We start from the raw sequence: 14,847 nt of genomic DNA, 5'->3' as shown, positions 1-14,847 counted from the left end.
AAAACCAGCAATAAAAACTACACAGTGGATTGAGTCCATAGGGAGAGTGAATTTCGGGGGAAACAGATGATCTACCCTGACTCCTGCAGATGCCCATAGTTGGTTTCCCCTACCCCTGGCCTCCACCAGTGCGGTTCCCAGCAGGAGGAGCGCTTGATGGGGACTTGTCAGGCCCCATCTTTGCTGGGCCTCCACATGACCCTTTCAAGTCATTCCATGCGGCTTCCAGTCAGCTTTTACAAGTTGTTTGATCTTCACTTAACAATATCTCCCTCCCTTCCTGGGTTGCTCTCTTGTGCTTTGGCTTTAGAACTAGGGCTTTTTTTTTTTTTTTTCTTCCTCATTTCCCTGAGCCTCCTGTTCCTTTGTCAGTATGTCTTAGAGAAAGGAATGTAGTTTTTCTGGTGTCATCAGTGCTTAGTGTAAATTGTTGTGAAGTTGCCAGTGTCACAGTTACCCTGCATGGAGATGGCATTTCAGGTGTCCTAGGAGTTCTGCTGCTACTTTATAAAATGTGGTAATTTAGTAGGTCAAATTGTATTCACAGCAGGGTGAAAGACTGTCAAATGGTTCTAGAAGGGAAAAGTGAACTCTACCTAGTAGGCAGGGGAGAGGACATGACTTTAATTTCTTTTGCCTTTGGGCGTCAACAGGGCGCCACATGGTTGGAAGTATGTCAGGAGCCAAGAAAGCCCTCTTGAAAAGGCCCCCTAGAGACCAACGCAATCCTAGGAGAAGGCGGTGTGGTACAGTACAAAAAGCTTAGAACAACCTGGCCTTAAGTGTGGGCTCCACTACTTACTCTCCAATTGTGGGATCTGGTGCAAGTTACTCAAGCCCTCAGAGGCTCTGTTTTCTCATATGCACGATGGAGAAGAGAATAATACAACACCTGCCATGTATGGCTGTTCTGAGGATTAAGTTAGTACAATACTCGGTATGCAATAAGTATTCAACAGATGTTTATTTCTTCCCAAGGTACATCTGGATAGATATGTAAAGTCAGAGTGGGAAGGAAGGTGAGGCTGTCCTATTAAAGTCTTTCCTACAAACTTATGTATCAGTGTTTTGAGAGGAAGGGCACTCTACCTCCCAATGAGAATCAAAACCGCTCATTTGAGTTTCTGGTATGAGGTCTGTCCTAGTTAAAAGGGGAGGGACCTAGAAAGGCATGAGGCATAACTACATGTGTCATGGTCATCTGTAGCTACAATGTGATCGTGGATTGACCTCAGTTAGAAAATCATGTTAGTGAGTAAAGGGTGGGATTTGCGGTTTTATGCATTTTATGAAATACCATTTTTATATTGATGTAATATACTGTCATGAGGAAACAATGGGGAAAATTTGTGGAGGCTCAACTGCTCATTGGCCAAGACAAGACTGTTTGAAGAAAGAAAATTGAGGAGACAAGCCTACCTGTTCTTCTGACATATGTGTGTGTGTATGTGTATGTGTGTATATTCTTCTTTGTATAATACTTTCCACAACACTTTTTACATCTACTTTCTCACTGCTTCTGCACAACCACCATTGTTAAGTGACTTCTGAATTTACACAGCAAGTTAGTGGTAGAGCCAGTGATAAGAGTCCAGATCTTGGTGTCCTGGTTCTTGCGGCTGTGTGTGAGAACACTTAGAACGTCTAGTAATGGGTATGATTGTCAGTTTTGCTCAGGTAAGGTTTTGAGCTAGCTCTGGAATGGCAGTATTGATATTTCATGTCCTGATAGATAAGGAGAGCCAGCGGGAGAAGGAGAAACTGGAAGCGGAGCTGGCCACTGCCCGTTCTACCAACGAGGACCAAAGGCGACACATCGAAATCCGAGACCAGGCCCTGAGCAACGCCCAGGCCAAGGTGGTAAAGCTGGAGGAAGAGGTATGTGTAGTTTCCTCGGGTAGCGTATGAGCCTGAGGGTAGAAGAGCTGGGGAACCAAGGGCACTGGGGGCCCCCCCACTTTGGCGAACTGTCAGCTGCATCATCCCCCAACAGGAAGGTGCCATCTGCTACTTCTAGTTATAACCGTGCTGATGTGAGTAGACTTTGATTTCTTTTTTCTTCTCTTCAAGTATCTTCCTTTTGCTCCAGATTAGAAAGTCACCAAGGTCAAGGATAAATTTTCATTTGCTCATTCATATAATAAGCTAACCACCCGCCTTCCCTAAGTTCTGACTGTGTACCTAGCCCTGCCTTAAATTAAGCCTATGACAGATTTTATATATATATATATATACACTTACATATGTATATGTACACGTGTGTGTATGTATATACACACACACACACATACACACACACACACATATATATATATATGTATGTATATATAGTCCTGCTCTTACAGGGCTTTAAAGCTTTATTTTGGAAGGGCTAGAAAATGATTCTGGATATTTTAAGGTACTCCAAGGATGTTGAAATCAGAATGGTCCTTGTCTCCCCATGCTCAGTGGGAAGTTGGTCCTCTCAGGCAAAAAAATGAATCTTGAGGGCTATGCCTGTTGTTGTTGGATTTATTTTGCAGATTGATTTTTGAATAGAAGCAATCTTGGGGTGCCTGGGACAAGATGGGATCCAAGGACCATTTACAGTTTATGGTAGGCCAAGAGCTCTGCCCTGGCTCTTACTGGCTAGGTTCTGGAATGTAGGTATGTGGTAGGGTGAAGTTCTCAGTTATTTGTGTGCAAGGATGGAGCCTTTCCTTGACAAATGCAAGGGCCCCCAGACTACTAAGCATCTGATTAATATGTATCTGATTACTCTCAATGTAGATGTTACTCAATTGCAACACTAAGCTGTGTTTATATGAAATAGAGGGAACTTTGCTGCTGGCCTGTCATTCATTAATCTTGGATGTCAGTTGTCATTGTATTGGAGTACTACTAGGTTTTAGATGTTTTGCACTTCAGGGAATGGGTATATTCCAGCAAAAAAATGATGCTAAAATGTAACTTGGTAAAGAAAATTTCACATCTCACTGACTTGTCTATTCTAAAATTGGAATTGTTTTAAAAGAAAAAAAATAGCCTCCATTATAAGATGCTGAAATCTTTATAAACTTGAGATTAAAAAAGCGTTTAGTGACCAAACCTTGAGCATTCTGGCTATTGCAGGTGAGGTATCTTTCCTACTTTCACTCATTGCCTGTTTCCTCTCCCTTAGTAAGAATGTCTAGTTCTTAAAGATCTCCTGACTTACAGATATCCTTTGATTTCTTTTGTGGGTGTTAACACAGTTGTTGGAGCTATATTGTGGGCTCATGCTTTTCTAGTAGGTGATGCCATCTAACCTATGATGTCCTTTAACCTGAATTGCTTAATTGTTAAACTTCAGGTTGTATAAAGTCACACTGATGTTCTGCTTCATCAGTTGTCTAGATCAGAAATACTGCCAAGTTGCTTTATTGAAAGTGAGGGATACTTGTACATGCTTGGTGTCCAGGTCTTAAGAGCTTAGCACACCCTTTAGCCAGCCCTTCGCCATACCTCATATATTCCCTTCTTTTCCCTTTTTGCAAGGAAATGACAGAGTAAATTACAGGACTGGGGATAAGACTGTATTCTTTTAGAGAAGGGAAAACTGAGAGACCCGCTGAGAAGTAGTTTGCTGGTGGTCACATGGCAAGTCTTGGGCAGAGCCAGGAATAAAACTGGAATCTCATGACTCTTCATTCCCTAGACCCTGCTGCCTGTCTCCCCGTCTGAATCATCCTTTGGTTCCACTCCCAAAAAGAAAATGTGGGCGCCTGTTCAGATTTAGTAACCTCTGCATCTTTTAATTTGAAAAGAAATTGCTTTACCCATTGGACCCCTGTTTTTCAACAGACTATGAGAAGCTTGTCTGGACTGCTTTGAGATTGGGGTATATATACAGCCCCACTGCCCCTCCTGGAAGGGTGCCCATCCAGTTGGAGATAAATGGATACAAAGATTCTGCAACCATCTTGGTTTGCAGTGTCTGAGGGCTCAGTGGTATACTATTTCCATGATTAACAACCAGTTAGTCTGTAGTTCCCACCGGGCAGCCCTCACTGAAACAGTTGCCTGACATATATTTCTGGCTTCAGACTTCTGAGGCTTTTCTGGGAATTTGTTCCAGAGATTTTTAGTCATTTTCCAAGGCCCTGCTCCAAAATATGTAGATTTACAATTTAAAGAAGAAGCTCTAAATATTGGGCTAGGATTGAATGATGGCATCTAGTGGTCAGAGATATCTCACATGAACTCATCAATTATTGTTAATTTTTTAGTCCTCATCCAACCTTTTCTTTTGCACGGAGTCTAGTTGTTGGGAAATTCTGAGCTGCTGTTGCTAAAGGAGGCGGAACCTTTGATGGGGAGAGCAAGCTTCTACCCGGTGGAATCAGAGGCAGAGGCCATGTAATGCCTTCCAGACTCTCAAGCCAGATCGCCTCTAGCACATATAGGGGCTTGAAACCACATCTCAGGGAAAATCCACAGATTCCTATTTTCCTTTTCATTTTAGTAGCCTATCAGAGCTGAGTCTGCTCCTGGGTGGTATTTGTCCTATCTCCTCCATAATATTCAAAGGAAAACATTCCTTTCCCTTATCTTCAAAGACAGGAATTGATAACTGAAGTTTTGCTTTTTTGCTGTGACTCAACCCCCACTAGGTCTCATTTTTCCTGGGGTAAAATTTTTAAGTACAGAACATTTAGGAGGTACTTAAGGTGAGTAGATAGCCCTGGAACTAATCTAGTAAGGATTCTTCATTGTGATTCCTTCACAAAATTAGTGAGCATTTCTAAATCAATAAGAGTATTCACAAATAGAAAATATATCCCTCTATCTGTTGGAGATGGCTCAAGTCAGGTCATGTTGGAAGGCAGAGCGATATGTCAGATGCCTGCCTATGTCTCATAGAAACAGATAATTTAGTTATGGCTTACAAATGGCACCATGCATTTTCCTTAGAAGTTCTTCTAGGGAAAACGTCTCTAGTCTACTTAGCAAATGAGAATTAGGGGAACTTTCCCAAATTAAGCCTTTTTTCTAGGGAGTATTTTCTTAGCCTACTAAGTGCAAGGCCACTCAGGTTTAACTATTTTGCGTTGCGTCAAGATGGTCAGGTTGACACATATATTGACTCATTATGTTGTACACCCGAAACTCATGTAATGTTACAAGTCATTTATATCTCAATTTAAAAAAAAAGATGGTTATGGAACGATTATGACTACTTTAATGGTCTGAAGACTCTTGCATATATTTATGTCTTTCTGTTTACAACGTCCTCATTTAGATACTTTCCCTAAAATCCATTCCATCTTTCTAATCTTATTAAGTCTTTTGCCCATGACACTCAACATGCACTGTGCTCTAAGCTCTATACAGAAATGGTGCCTCAGGCTTACAGAGAACTTTCTCCTGCAATCACAACTTCCTTCCTCTTCCAAGTTCAGCACAGATTCTCTCACGGACCCTGCTCTGCTGACATCGAGGGATACGGTATCTTGCCGGGAAGGGGATAGCACTCTAAAGAGCAGACCTGTTTTTTGGTGATTCACTATAATCCAGGTCTTGCCACCAATCTACAGCTTATGCAGCAGGCAGCTGGCTGGCGTAAATGGTGCCTTTCCATCCCTGCCCTTATCTTTCGGGACACGTAGGTCCTGTTGAAGTGGAGGTTCATTAAACTCCAAGTCAAAAGAATTCTGTGTCCTACAGCAACCATGGTATTCTCCCATTCAAAGAGACCTCCCTCTGCCCCCCACTAATTTGACCTCACTGGAGAGTTTTGACAGATGCCTGGCATATCCACTCACAAGGCTCAAGGCAGCCCAGGCTTCTGGCCGGCTGCTGTCTTATGATGATCCAGAGCCGAGCCACTGCTTGGGTAATTGTTTCAGGGATGGTGGGAAAAAGGCCCTGGCAAGATCAAAGAGGGAAGATGCTGCGGGTGGGCTGCTTACTGAGCAGAGTGCATAGGAGGGGATAGAGCGGAATGTGGGAGGGCTGGCAGAAAGAGCCAGCGAGCCTTGTTCTTTGGCTTTAGGCTAGATTGACAGCCACAGAGATTCAGGGGAAAAAAAGGACCCAAGTGTTAACCTTTTCTCAACTGCAATGTCTGGTGCAGACATTTAGACATTGCAGTGAAAACTCTTAGTGGAGGTGCATTTTCCAGAGTCATTTTGCCACTCCTCTCAATTCTCCAAAACTAAATTCATATTGTTTCTCTTCATTTCCACCATTATTCTTCATGATTCATACTTTCTCTTATTTCTAGATCTCTTGCCATTTATTTGATTTGTCTCTTTGGTTTTAGAGATACATCATTTTCTGCTATCACACCTATCCACACAGCACCGTAACTAGTCTCCTTCTTTCCCAATATTAGAGGAAGATGTCCTAGGCATAGACATTTATATGTCTAATCCAAAATAATCCTCAAACAGTAGGATTTTGTTGGTATAGGTAAAACTCATACAATAGTTATGATGGATTATAAATGTGATAGAAGATCTGACGGTATGAATTATGTGTGCATTGAGAGTATTGATAGGAATTCAGATAAAATACATATCTACCCAGGAATCTTCCAGAGTGTTCTGTTGACTTATTTGAAGGGCATTTCATCTAAGGATGACTTTTCCCATATTTATGGCAGCATATTTTCTTTGAAGTAGGTATTGCTCCACTCAGTATAAGAAATTATGTTCCCCACCCCCAACAGAGGTGGAGCTACTTCTCAAAGCTTGATTTTCTCAGTTTTTCCTATGATTTTGGCTTTTGAAATTCCCAAATTGAAAGTCTTGTGTATTTTTCTTTAGCCTCCTTAAGAGAATGAACTCCATTCCCTTGGTAGCAAGTTTCTAGGCGTGGTTTTTTTTTTACTCTTCAATTCTTTTAATATCTACCAGTGGACCACAGCTTCTTGGCAATGGACACAGGCAACTTGCTAATACCAGGGTAGTGTTACCAAATTGCTTCAGAGGGAACTCTTACTTGGAGCCATGGGCTCCTGGGCAAGGCTAAATAAGATCAAATGGAAATCACTGAAGGCTCATGGAGTAACATATAACTTAGTTGTATGAAGGAGAGGAGCAAAGAAAGTACACTTCGGTTGTGACATTTGTGACACCATGAGTGTTTGGAGTTCTGGGTGATAGAAGGGAAGATGAAAATCAGACATAATGAAGGATGGCCTCTGTGACACTGGACTTAGTTCTGTATTATTAGTCTCAATGTCCTTTAGTCATCAGAGTGTGTGTATATATTGGTGTTCATCTACCTAATAACAGTAGCCCACCCCCTCTATCCATATTATATTTTTTATTATTTATTAAGACTTTACTTTTTTAGGGCAGTTTTATGTTCACAGCAAAATTGAGGGACAGGTACAGAGACTTCCCTATATACTCATTGCTGCCACATATGTACAGCATTACCCATGCTCCCCTGTTATCACCTTCCCCCACCAGAGGGTTACATTTGTTACAGCTGATGAACCTACATTGACACATAATCACCCGAAGTCTGTAGTGCATATTAGGGTTCACTCTTGGTAGTATACATTCTGTGGGTTTGGTAAATGTATGTAATTATATGTATCCATCATTATGGTATCATACAGAATATTTTCACTGTGCTAAAAATCCTCTGTGTTCTGCCTATTCATTCCTACCATGTATTTTTAACCTTTCAAAAATATTTCCAAATACTTACTACATCCCCACTATAAAGCTTGGAAGTTTCAGTAGAGTAGGAAATTAAAGTGCAGACAGTTTATACAGTTAGTAATACATCTAGAAGAAAACCCAGATCTCTTAATTCCAAAATATCCCATACTATGCTTTGTCCACCAGTGAATAAATGGAGAAGGTTGATGATTAAATCACTTCCTTACAAATGGCTGAGACAAATGGGTAGCTTTAGGGGCCCTAGAGGTAATTTTGTATATAGCCATCCTTGAAAAAATAAATTTGAAAGACATCTGCAGTTGTTGGAAGGAGGGAAGAGATGCCATCACGTGGTATTCATTTGCAGGGATCAGATTTTCCTGAGTCAGAAGGGGGTTAAGAGATCTGCCAAATGCTTGGGAATGGGTTCAAATTATTGCAGAAGTGCAACGGAAAAACATGATTGATTGAGCTCAAGAGTATTTGCTCTATTCTTCAATAGGTTGCCTTCCTGCTGTTCTTCCTCCCAATTTTATGACTCCCCTTTAAAAACTTATCTCTTAATAGGAATGATCTGAAACCCTTATCTTGACTTTCCAAGCAAAGTGAATACGTTTATGAATGTGTGTGTTTATTATTTTTATATTTTCAGTGTTATAGCTAAGCTATGCTTTGCTCATCTTTGTTTTTGTATTTGACAGTTATTTAATATTAACTGGTCATCAAGAGTGTAGTGAAAAATGAACTAGATCTAGAACCTAAGAGAGATATGAAGGAAAATAGAGGGCCCTACCCTTAAGTGGCTATGGGATACTGCCCTCCAATGGGGCAGAGACTTTGTCTTGCCTCCCATTGCATCACTACTGCTCTCAGATGTAGAATAGGGCCTGGTGTGTGATAAACATTCAGTAAGTATCTGTTGAATGAATGAATGAATGAATCCACACTTGAACAAAATCTTATAAAATGACTGCTAATAGAGTGCACGTTATAAGAGGCTCTAGGGAAAAGCAGCGATCAAGGTCAGGTAAGATTATTCAGGAAGAACTCCTAGAGAGTTTACTGATATGGTGAGGAAGGATGAAGAAATGATCAGACTAATACAAAGGTTGATCATTTGCATAGTAGGCCTGGTAGAATTGTAAGGCAGTAGGAGCTTAGAACATTGATAAAGGCATTTCTAAGAGGCATATCTAGGACGGACAGGGGACAATGAGACAGTAGATCGGGGGGTGAATTGAAAAATACCAAGTGGTTTAAAATATGGATGAGAAAGAATAGCTGTGGTCTAAAGAAGTGAGAGGAGGTGTAAAGTTGCCTTCGATATATAGTAGGTACCTAATCAACAGTAGTTCAATGGATGTGCTAGCAGTAGATTGCTCTTGTTCTTAAATAAGGCAGTGCCATAATGTTCTACTTGAGCAAGTCTGTTATAGCAATTGTATGTCAGATGGACTGATTGTGCGTGTGTGTGTGTGTGTGTGTATTCATCTGTGCATATGTGCTTGTGTGTAGATGGGAGAGCGCAACAAAGTAAGAAGATCTATTAGGTTACTATTCTAATTATTTAGTTGTGAAATAAGGACTTAAACTATGTAGGCTATGAAAATATAAGGAAATGAAAGAATATGAGAGATGTTATTTAAAATTAAGATATAGTGACAGATTGGATATGGTGGTCAAAGGAAAGAGGGAAGAAAGGACGATAATTCCAAGATTTGGAGACTGGAAAAACAGGATAAATGTTTATAATGGCTGAACTATTGAAGGGATATCATTTTGGATAAAGATGAAAGCAGTCTGGGGCACATTGTGTCAGAGTGAGAAATCTTGCCCTCAGCTAGGGGTCTGTGACTAAAGAGAGCATAATAACATTAAAATATGAATATAAGCAGTTGTGAGAATTGTGGCATGAAGGAAATCTCCAGTAGTGCTGAAGTGGAGAGCAAGGTTTCTCAACCTCAGCATTATTGACATTTGGGGCCAGATAATTCTTTGGTGATAGTGATGGAGGAGGCTGCCCTGTGCACGGTGGGGTGTTGAGCAGTACCCCTGGCTTCCAGTCACAAGATGCCAATAGCAACCTACCCCCAGATGTAACAACCAAAAATGTCTCCACACATTGCTAAATGTTCTCTGGGGGTAAAATCACCCCCAGTTAAGAACCATCAGTATAGAGGTAAAAGAGTAAACTACCATAGATTGGACCTTGGGGGTATAGCAGGAGATGGGGATGAAATTGGAAGGGAAGGTGGGTCTAAAAGATCAAGACAGAAAGTAAGAATGATTTAAGGAACGATGTTAGGAGAAGACAGGTTTAGGGAAAGCTAGGGAAGGGGGGTTTTGACAGGTTTTTGAAAATTGGCATTTGGTAAGAAAATTTAAATGGATGGAATGAGTTCCCCCATTCACTGAGTATCTAGAGGGAATTTGGTTCTGGCTTCTTCTGGAGATCTGTGGGTACTTGTCTCTACACCAGAACCACTACCTTGGCTTTAGAAACTTTTCAAGTGAACTTTCACTTCCTTGAACACTAAAGACATAGAAAAATAAATCATCTAGGAGCCTATGGAGAGTACACACCTTATATGATCTGTCTCTTACATGTACATACACACAAACGAAGGCAGGACTTTTATGGGTTTTTTTACCTCCAAGAATATGCCTATACAGATTTCTAGGATCCCATTTTGTCCAGTTCCCTTAGTTACTGGTCAGTGTTGAAGATGAAAAGGGGAAGCTTAGATTCATAAAATATTTGTGAATTGAAAGACTATTAGATGGACATCTGTCTATTCTACTGTTGCTGTTTTTTTTTTTTTAAACTTCTTAAAGCCTAGTGGGCAAGGCGTTCCTAAGAGAGAGAATGCCATATCCAAAGGCAATGAGGGCTAAAATACGAGGGGGTCCTCGGGAACCTGAAGTTATTTAACCATGCTGAAGTGTCAAGTGTGAAAAGATGATGGAGTGAGGTAAGATAGGAAGCCCATTCTTTAGGGCAAACAGACAAAGCACAAGAACATATATACAGTGGACCCTTGAACAACACTGGTTTGAACTGTGTGAATCCACTTATATGCAGACATTTTCAGTAGTAAATACTATAGTACTACACGATCTGCCATTGGTTGAATCCCTGGATATGGAACTGTGGATATGGAGGAACCGCATATATGGAGGGCTGACTATAAAGTTATACATGGATTTTCGACTTCAGGGAGGGTCAGCACCCCTAACCCCCATGCTGTTCAAGGGTCAACTGGATATTCATATGTATCTTCAAAGATGTAACAGTCTTTTTTTTGAAATTAAGTTTTATGTAGAACCCTCATTGTAAAACACATAAAAGAGGAGCCACTTGATACAACTCACCCATTGTAGTGGCTTCTGAAGCACTCCTTAGAACACTAGGACTGTGGAACACAGTTTGAAAATCACTCCAAGGGCTGGCACCTTATCTATTAAAGGACCGGATAGTACATATTTTCGGTTTTGTGGACCGTAGAGTTTCTTTTGCAACTGCAACTGCTCAACTCTGCCATTATGGCAGGAAGGCAGCCCTAGCCAATACGTACATGAATGGGCATGGCTGGATTCGGCCCACTGCTGACCATCTTGGTTTGCTGACCCCCCAAAACCCCCCTCATTTTTTTTTACAAATGGGGACTCTGAGGCTGAGAACAGGGAAGCAAATTACTATTAAAAACAGAGCTAGGCCTAGAACCCAAGTCTCCTGATTGCCACCTTGTTCCTTTACCTTTCAATCTGCTGTCAAATAGAAATTCCTGGTGTGTGCATGCATGTGTGTGCGTGTGTGTGGCAGGGAATGAGCTCTGCCTAAGTGTCTTTAGTTAAACAGTACCTTTGACTATAGGTAAAGTATCTCTCACAAAGTGGAGGTGCCCTCTAAATCGTGTCATTTTGAGAGAATATGGTGTCCTTGCAGCTACTCAGTACTCTCTTCTAATTGTATCTCCAGTGAAAGGCCTTGCCCTATAAAGATATCTGAAGCTCTGTTGCATGAAGGGTTTGAGGCCTAGTGTTATATGTCTTCCTGGGGAAAAATGGCTGTGTTTTTAATGTCTTGATTGATGTGTTAATTAGAGTTATTGAGATAATGAGAACCACGTCAAGGCTATCTGGAATGAATGTTCAAAGTTGAGAGGACTAGAATATGTGTGAATTGGGATTAACTTTTTCTTTAAAAAAGAAAAACAACTCTGTGTACTTTTTGTGCCGGACACTCTACTAAGCACTTCATTTGTTATCTCATTTGCTCCTTTTAGAGGTATATCAAATTATCATCATCTCTATGTTATGTATGAATGAGTGAAGGGAAGTTCAGGGAGATTAAGTAGCTTTCCTCAGGTTGCATACCTAGTAAGTGGGAGAGCCAACATTTGGACTGGGGTAGCCTGAGGCCAGAGCTCATGACCTTAACCATTTTACTGTATGGCCTCTCTCTTTACCTAGAAGGAACCATTGACATTTCTGATGGCATTGAAAGGTGAAGTTGGGGATCTAGGATGTCTTAATTACTGAGGTAACATTTGAGGAGCTTAGCACAGGAGATAAGTTTATAGAAGAGAGGCAGAAAAGGGGATTTACCATAATGAAGGAAAAAGTAAAGCATATAAAGTTCAGGATAGTAGAGGAGTTAATAAGCCGCATAGACCTTTGTTCCTTTCTATATATAGATGAGATCTAGAAAACATAGAATATGTAACTTAGAAGATAGCTGACTTTGTGGATTGCATCTTTATAGGGTCTTGCACTGGTAGCATCCAACAGTTGTCCTTTTGTACCCTAAATTACCTAGGTATTAAGCATTTACTAGGTGATCTTGGTGTTTATGGCTGAGCTGTACTTTTTCTTGGTCCTGTATATGGGTATTGTGATTTCATAATTGGTCGTAAAGTTAAGAGATTCGTTAGGGAAGATGTAAAAGTTTTCCTCAGAGAAAACTATGATAGGCAAAGGGTTTGGAGAATTTTGAAATTATCTGGAAAAATTCCTGGGGATTTAGATATTATGTTGTAAAACTTTCTCTCTTATTAAAATAGTTATTTTGGGGACTTTAATGTCTGTGACTCTTGGTTTTAATATCTGCAAATGTCCTTGATTTTCCATATTACTAGATTGTTATTTGGATCTGCTGACATAATAGATTGGCACTTTGCACAATAAACAAAAAAAGATATGCAAAAAAAAAAGGAAGTAGAAGAACTATGCCAACAATAGAGGTCCTGGTACCTTGTGGAAAATCATCCCAGTGGCAAAGCATAATGGGATTTTCCTTGGCCTGGTTTGTGGAAGTTGTCTGACTTGTGTGACTCTCTTCAGCCAACTCAGAAAACTCTCTGGGCCTTTATTGCTTTTCCCTTCCAGACGGTTGGCTCAGTGACTTCCACTGCTGGGGATTCCTTAGCTAAGACATTGAGGATTCCTTTCTCAAGAAAGGCAGGGCATAGAGAAATACACCTAGTCCTGACTGCTCATTTTTCAGTTCTCTGAGCTTACATTGCAGTACTTTACCATCAAGGCAAGAACTGCATACTATCTAACTTTAATTGCCTTTAAGTATAACTGCTGTAAGCCTCAGTAATTATAGTTAACACTCTCTGCATTAACATTGCACTGCTCCCCTAGGGTTTTCAGAGCGATTCACAAATAAATGCATTCAACTTTAAATAGCTCATCAGGATTATAGAACCCAAAAGGCAAAGGATAGAGGATATTTCCTGCTCTCCAATTATTCAGAAGCTTAGCAAATAGGAAGGCAGTGGCATCCATGGCCTAAAGGTCTTGACTGCCCTAGTCAGTGTTATTACAAATAGTCGCATATCCCAGGAAAGAAAGGTTTAAGCTTATGGAGAGGATGAGAATGGCAATTTTTGTTTCTTTTATTTCCTAGGGAAAGGTCTAATGGATAAAAACATTTAGACTTATAACTCATCTCAACTGGTTTACAAGGCTAGATTGAACTAGGCCTTGGAATGAAAGGAAATGTCAAGAAGTGTAGCACGAATTTTTAAAGTTTTCCCTGTCACCTAGGCAAGGCATAATGCAAGTCTGGTAGGAAAATACAAGTTTTCTTCCACCTAGAGAAAGTTCAGCAATTCTAATTTGGAGAGAGAGCAGTTATAAGACAAGGAGAGTTTCCCCATTAGCACATGCCATTGCTGTCTGACTGGACATTCTAGAGAGCAGTGATTTGGACACATTACCACGAAGGTCTTACCTGGTTTCTGCAATGAGGGTGTCAGGTTGGTTCTGCTGGTCTGGCCCCAGCTAAATGGCTGTGGGCAGTGCTGGTAAAGTGGGTAACCTCTTACATTGCAACTGTCTGTCTAGGTATCTCAAGGGCTTGGGAATTTGTTGGAAAGTTAGAGTTGAGCTGAATTCTTGAATTTCCTTTGGACCATGTTATCAATAATATTTTCACATTTAAATCTTAATAATGAGAGTATCCCTAACCACAGGTTTCACGAAAATAATAATAACAGATGTGACCAGCTTGGAAGAACTTCTACTTTAGAAAGAGTCCATGCGTTGATTTTATTAGCAAGAGAGGCACCCGCACAAGTACTATAGGTATGAAGACGCACCATCTGCTCATTCCTAACAATTTGGGAAGGCTGCACTTTCCCCTATCTTCTTAGGTGTTGAGGGTATGTACGCCTTCTTTAAAAAGCTCTGAAATTCTCTTCATTCCTTCATTTCAACGGAGTCAGGGATTTACCATGATGGGATTTGCCTTGGAAGTTACAAGGGTACAAAGAACTCAAACTCTTAGTCCCAACCTGCTTCTACCTTTGTTTTTGGTTATGGTTCATAAGCTTGCAAAGAGGAAGAATCATATTTGATCTCATTTAGTCTTAGATTTGATTCATTAGTTTGCATCTTTAGATATCTTTAAAGGTCCCAGAGTGATAGTTGAGAGATTACGGTCCAATGTTATCAACTCAGGCTCATGAGTGAGGCAGAAATCGCAAGTGACCTGTGTTCTTTTAATAAAGAACTGAGGTGGGGGCAGTGCTGGTCAATGAAGAGACTAAAGATGAACCATTGCATGGCAGCTTCACTTTCTTTTTTTTTTTTTTTTTTTTGGCTATACCGGGTCTTAGTTGCGGCATGTGGGATCTTCATTGCGGCACGCGGGATCATTAGTTGCGGCGTGTGGGATCTAGTTCCCTGACCAGGGATCGAA

General features: G+C 40.7%; 1 protein-coding gene across 3 annotated transcripts in view; it reads left to right on the top strand.

The window, feature by feature from the left end:
- The window catches only part of AMOT (angiomotin), a 62,359-nt gene that overhangs the window by 31,192 nt on the left and 16,320 nt on the right, over nt 1–14,847 (top strand). For all 3 annotated transcript variants that reach the window (XM_082446126.1, XM_082446124.1, XM_082446125.1), the window contains one exon: nt 1,733–1,878. In XM_082446126.1, coding sequence (XP_082302252.1) covers nt 1,733–1,878 — 146 coding nt within the window. The remainder of the gene's footprint in view (nt 1–1,732; nt 1,879–14,847) is intronic.

Source organism: Balaenoptera physalus (assembly GCF_965194825.1).
Source record: "Balaenoptera physalus genome assembly, chromosome: X".
Lineage (NCBI taxonomy): Eukaryota > Metazoa > Chordata > Mammalia > Artiodactyla > Balaenopteridae > Balaenoptera > Balaenoptera physalus.
This window is presented reverse-complemented; position numbering and strand designations above follow the sequence as displayed.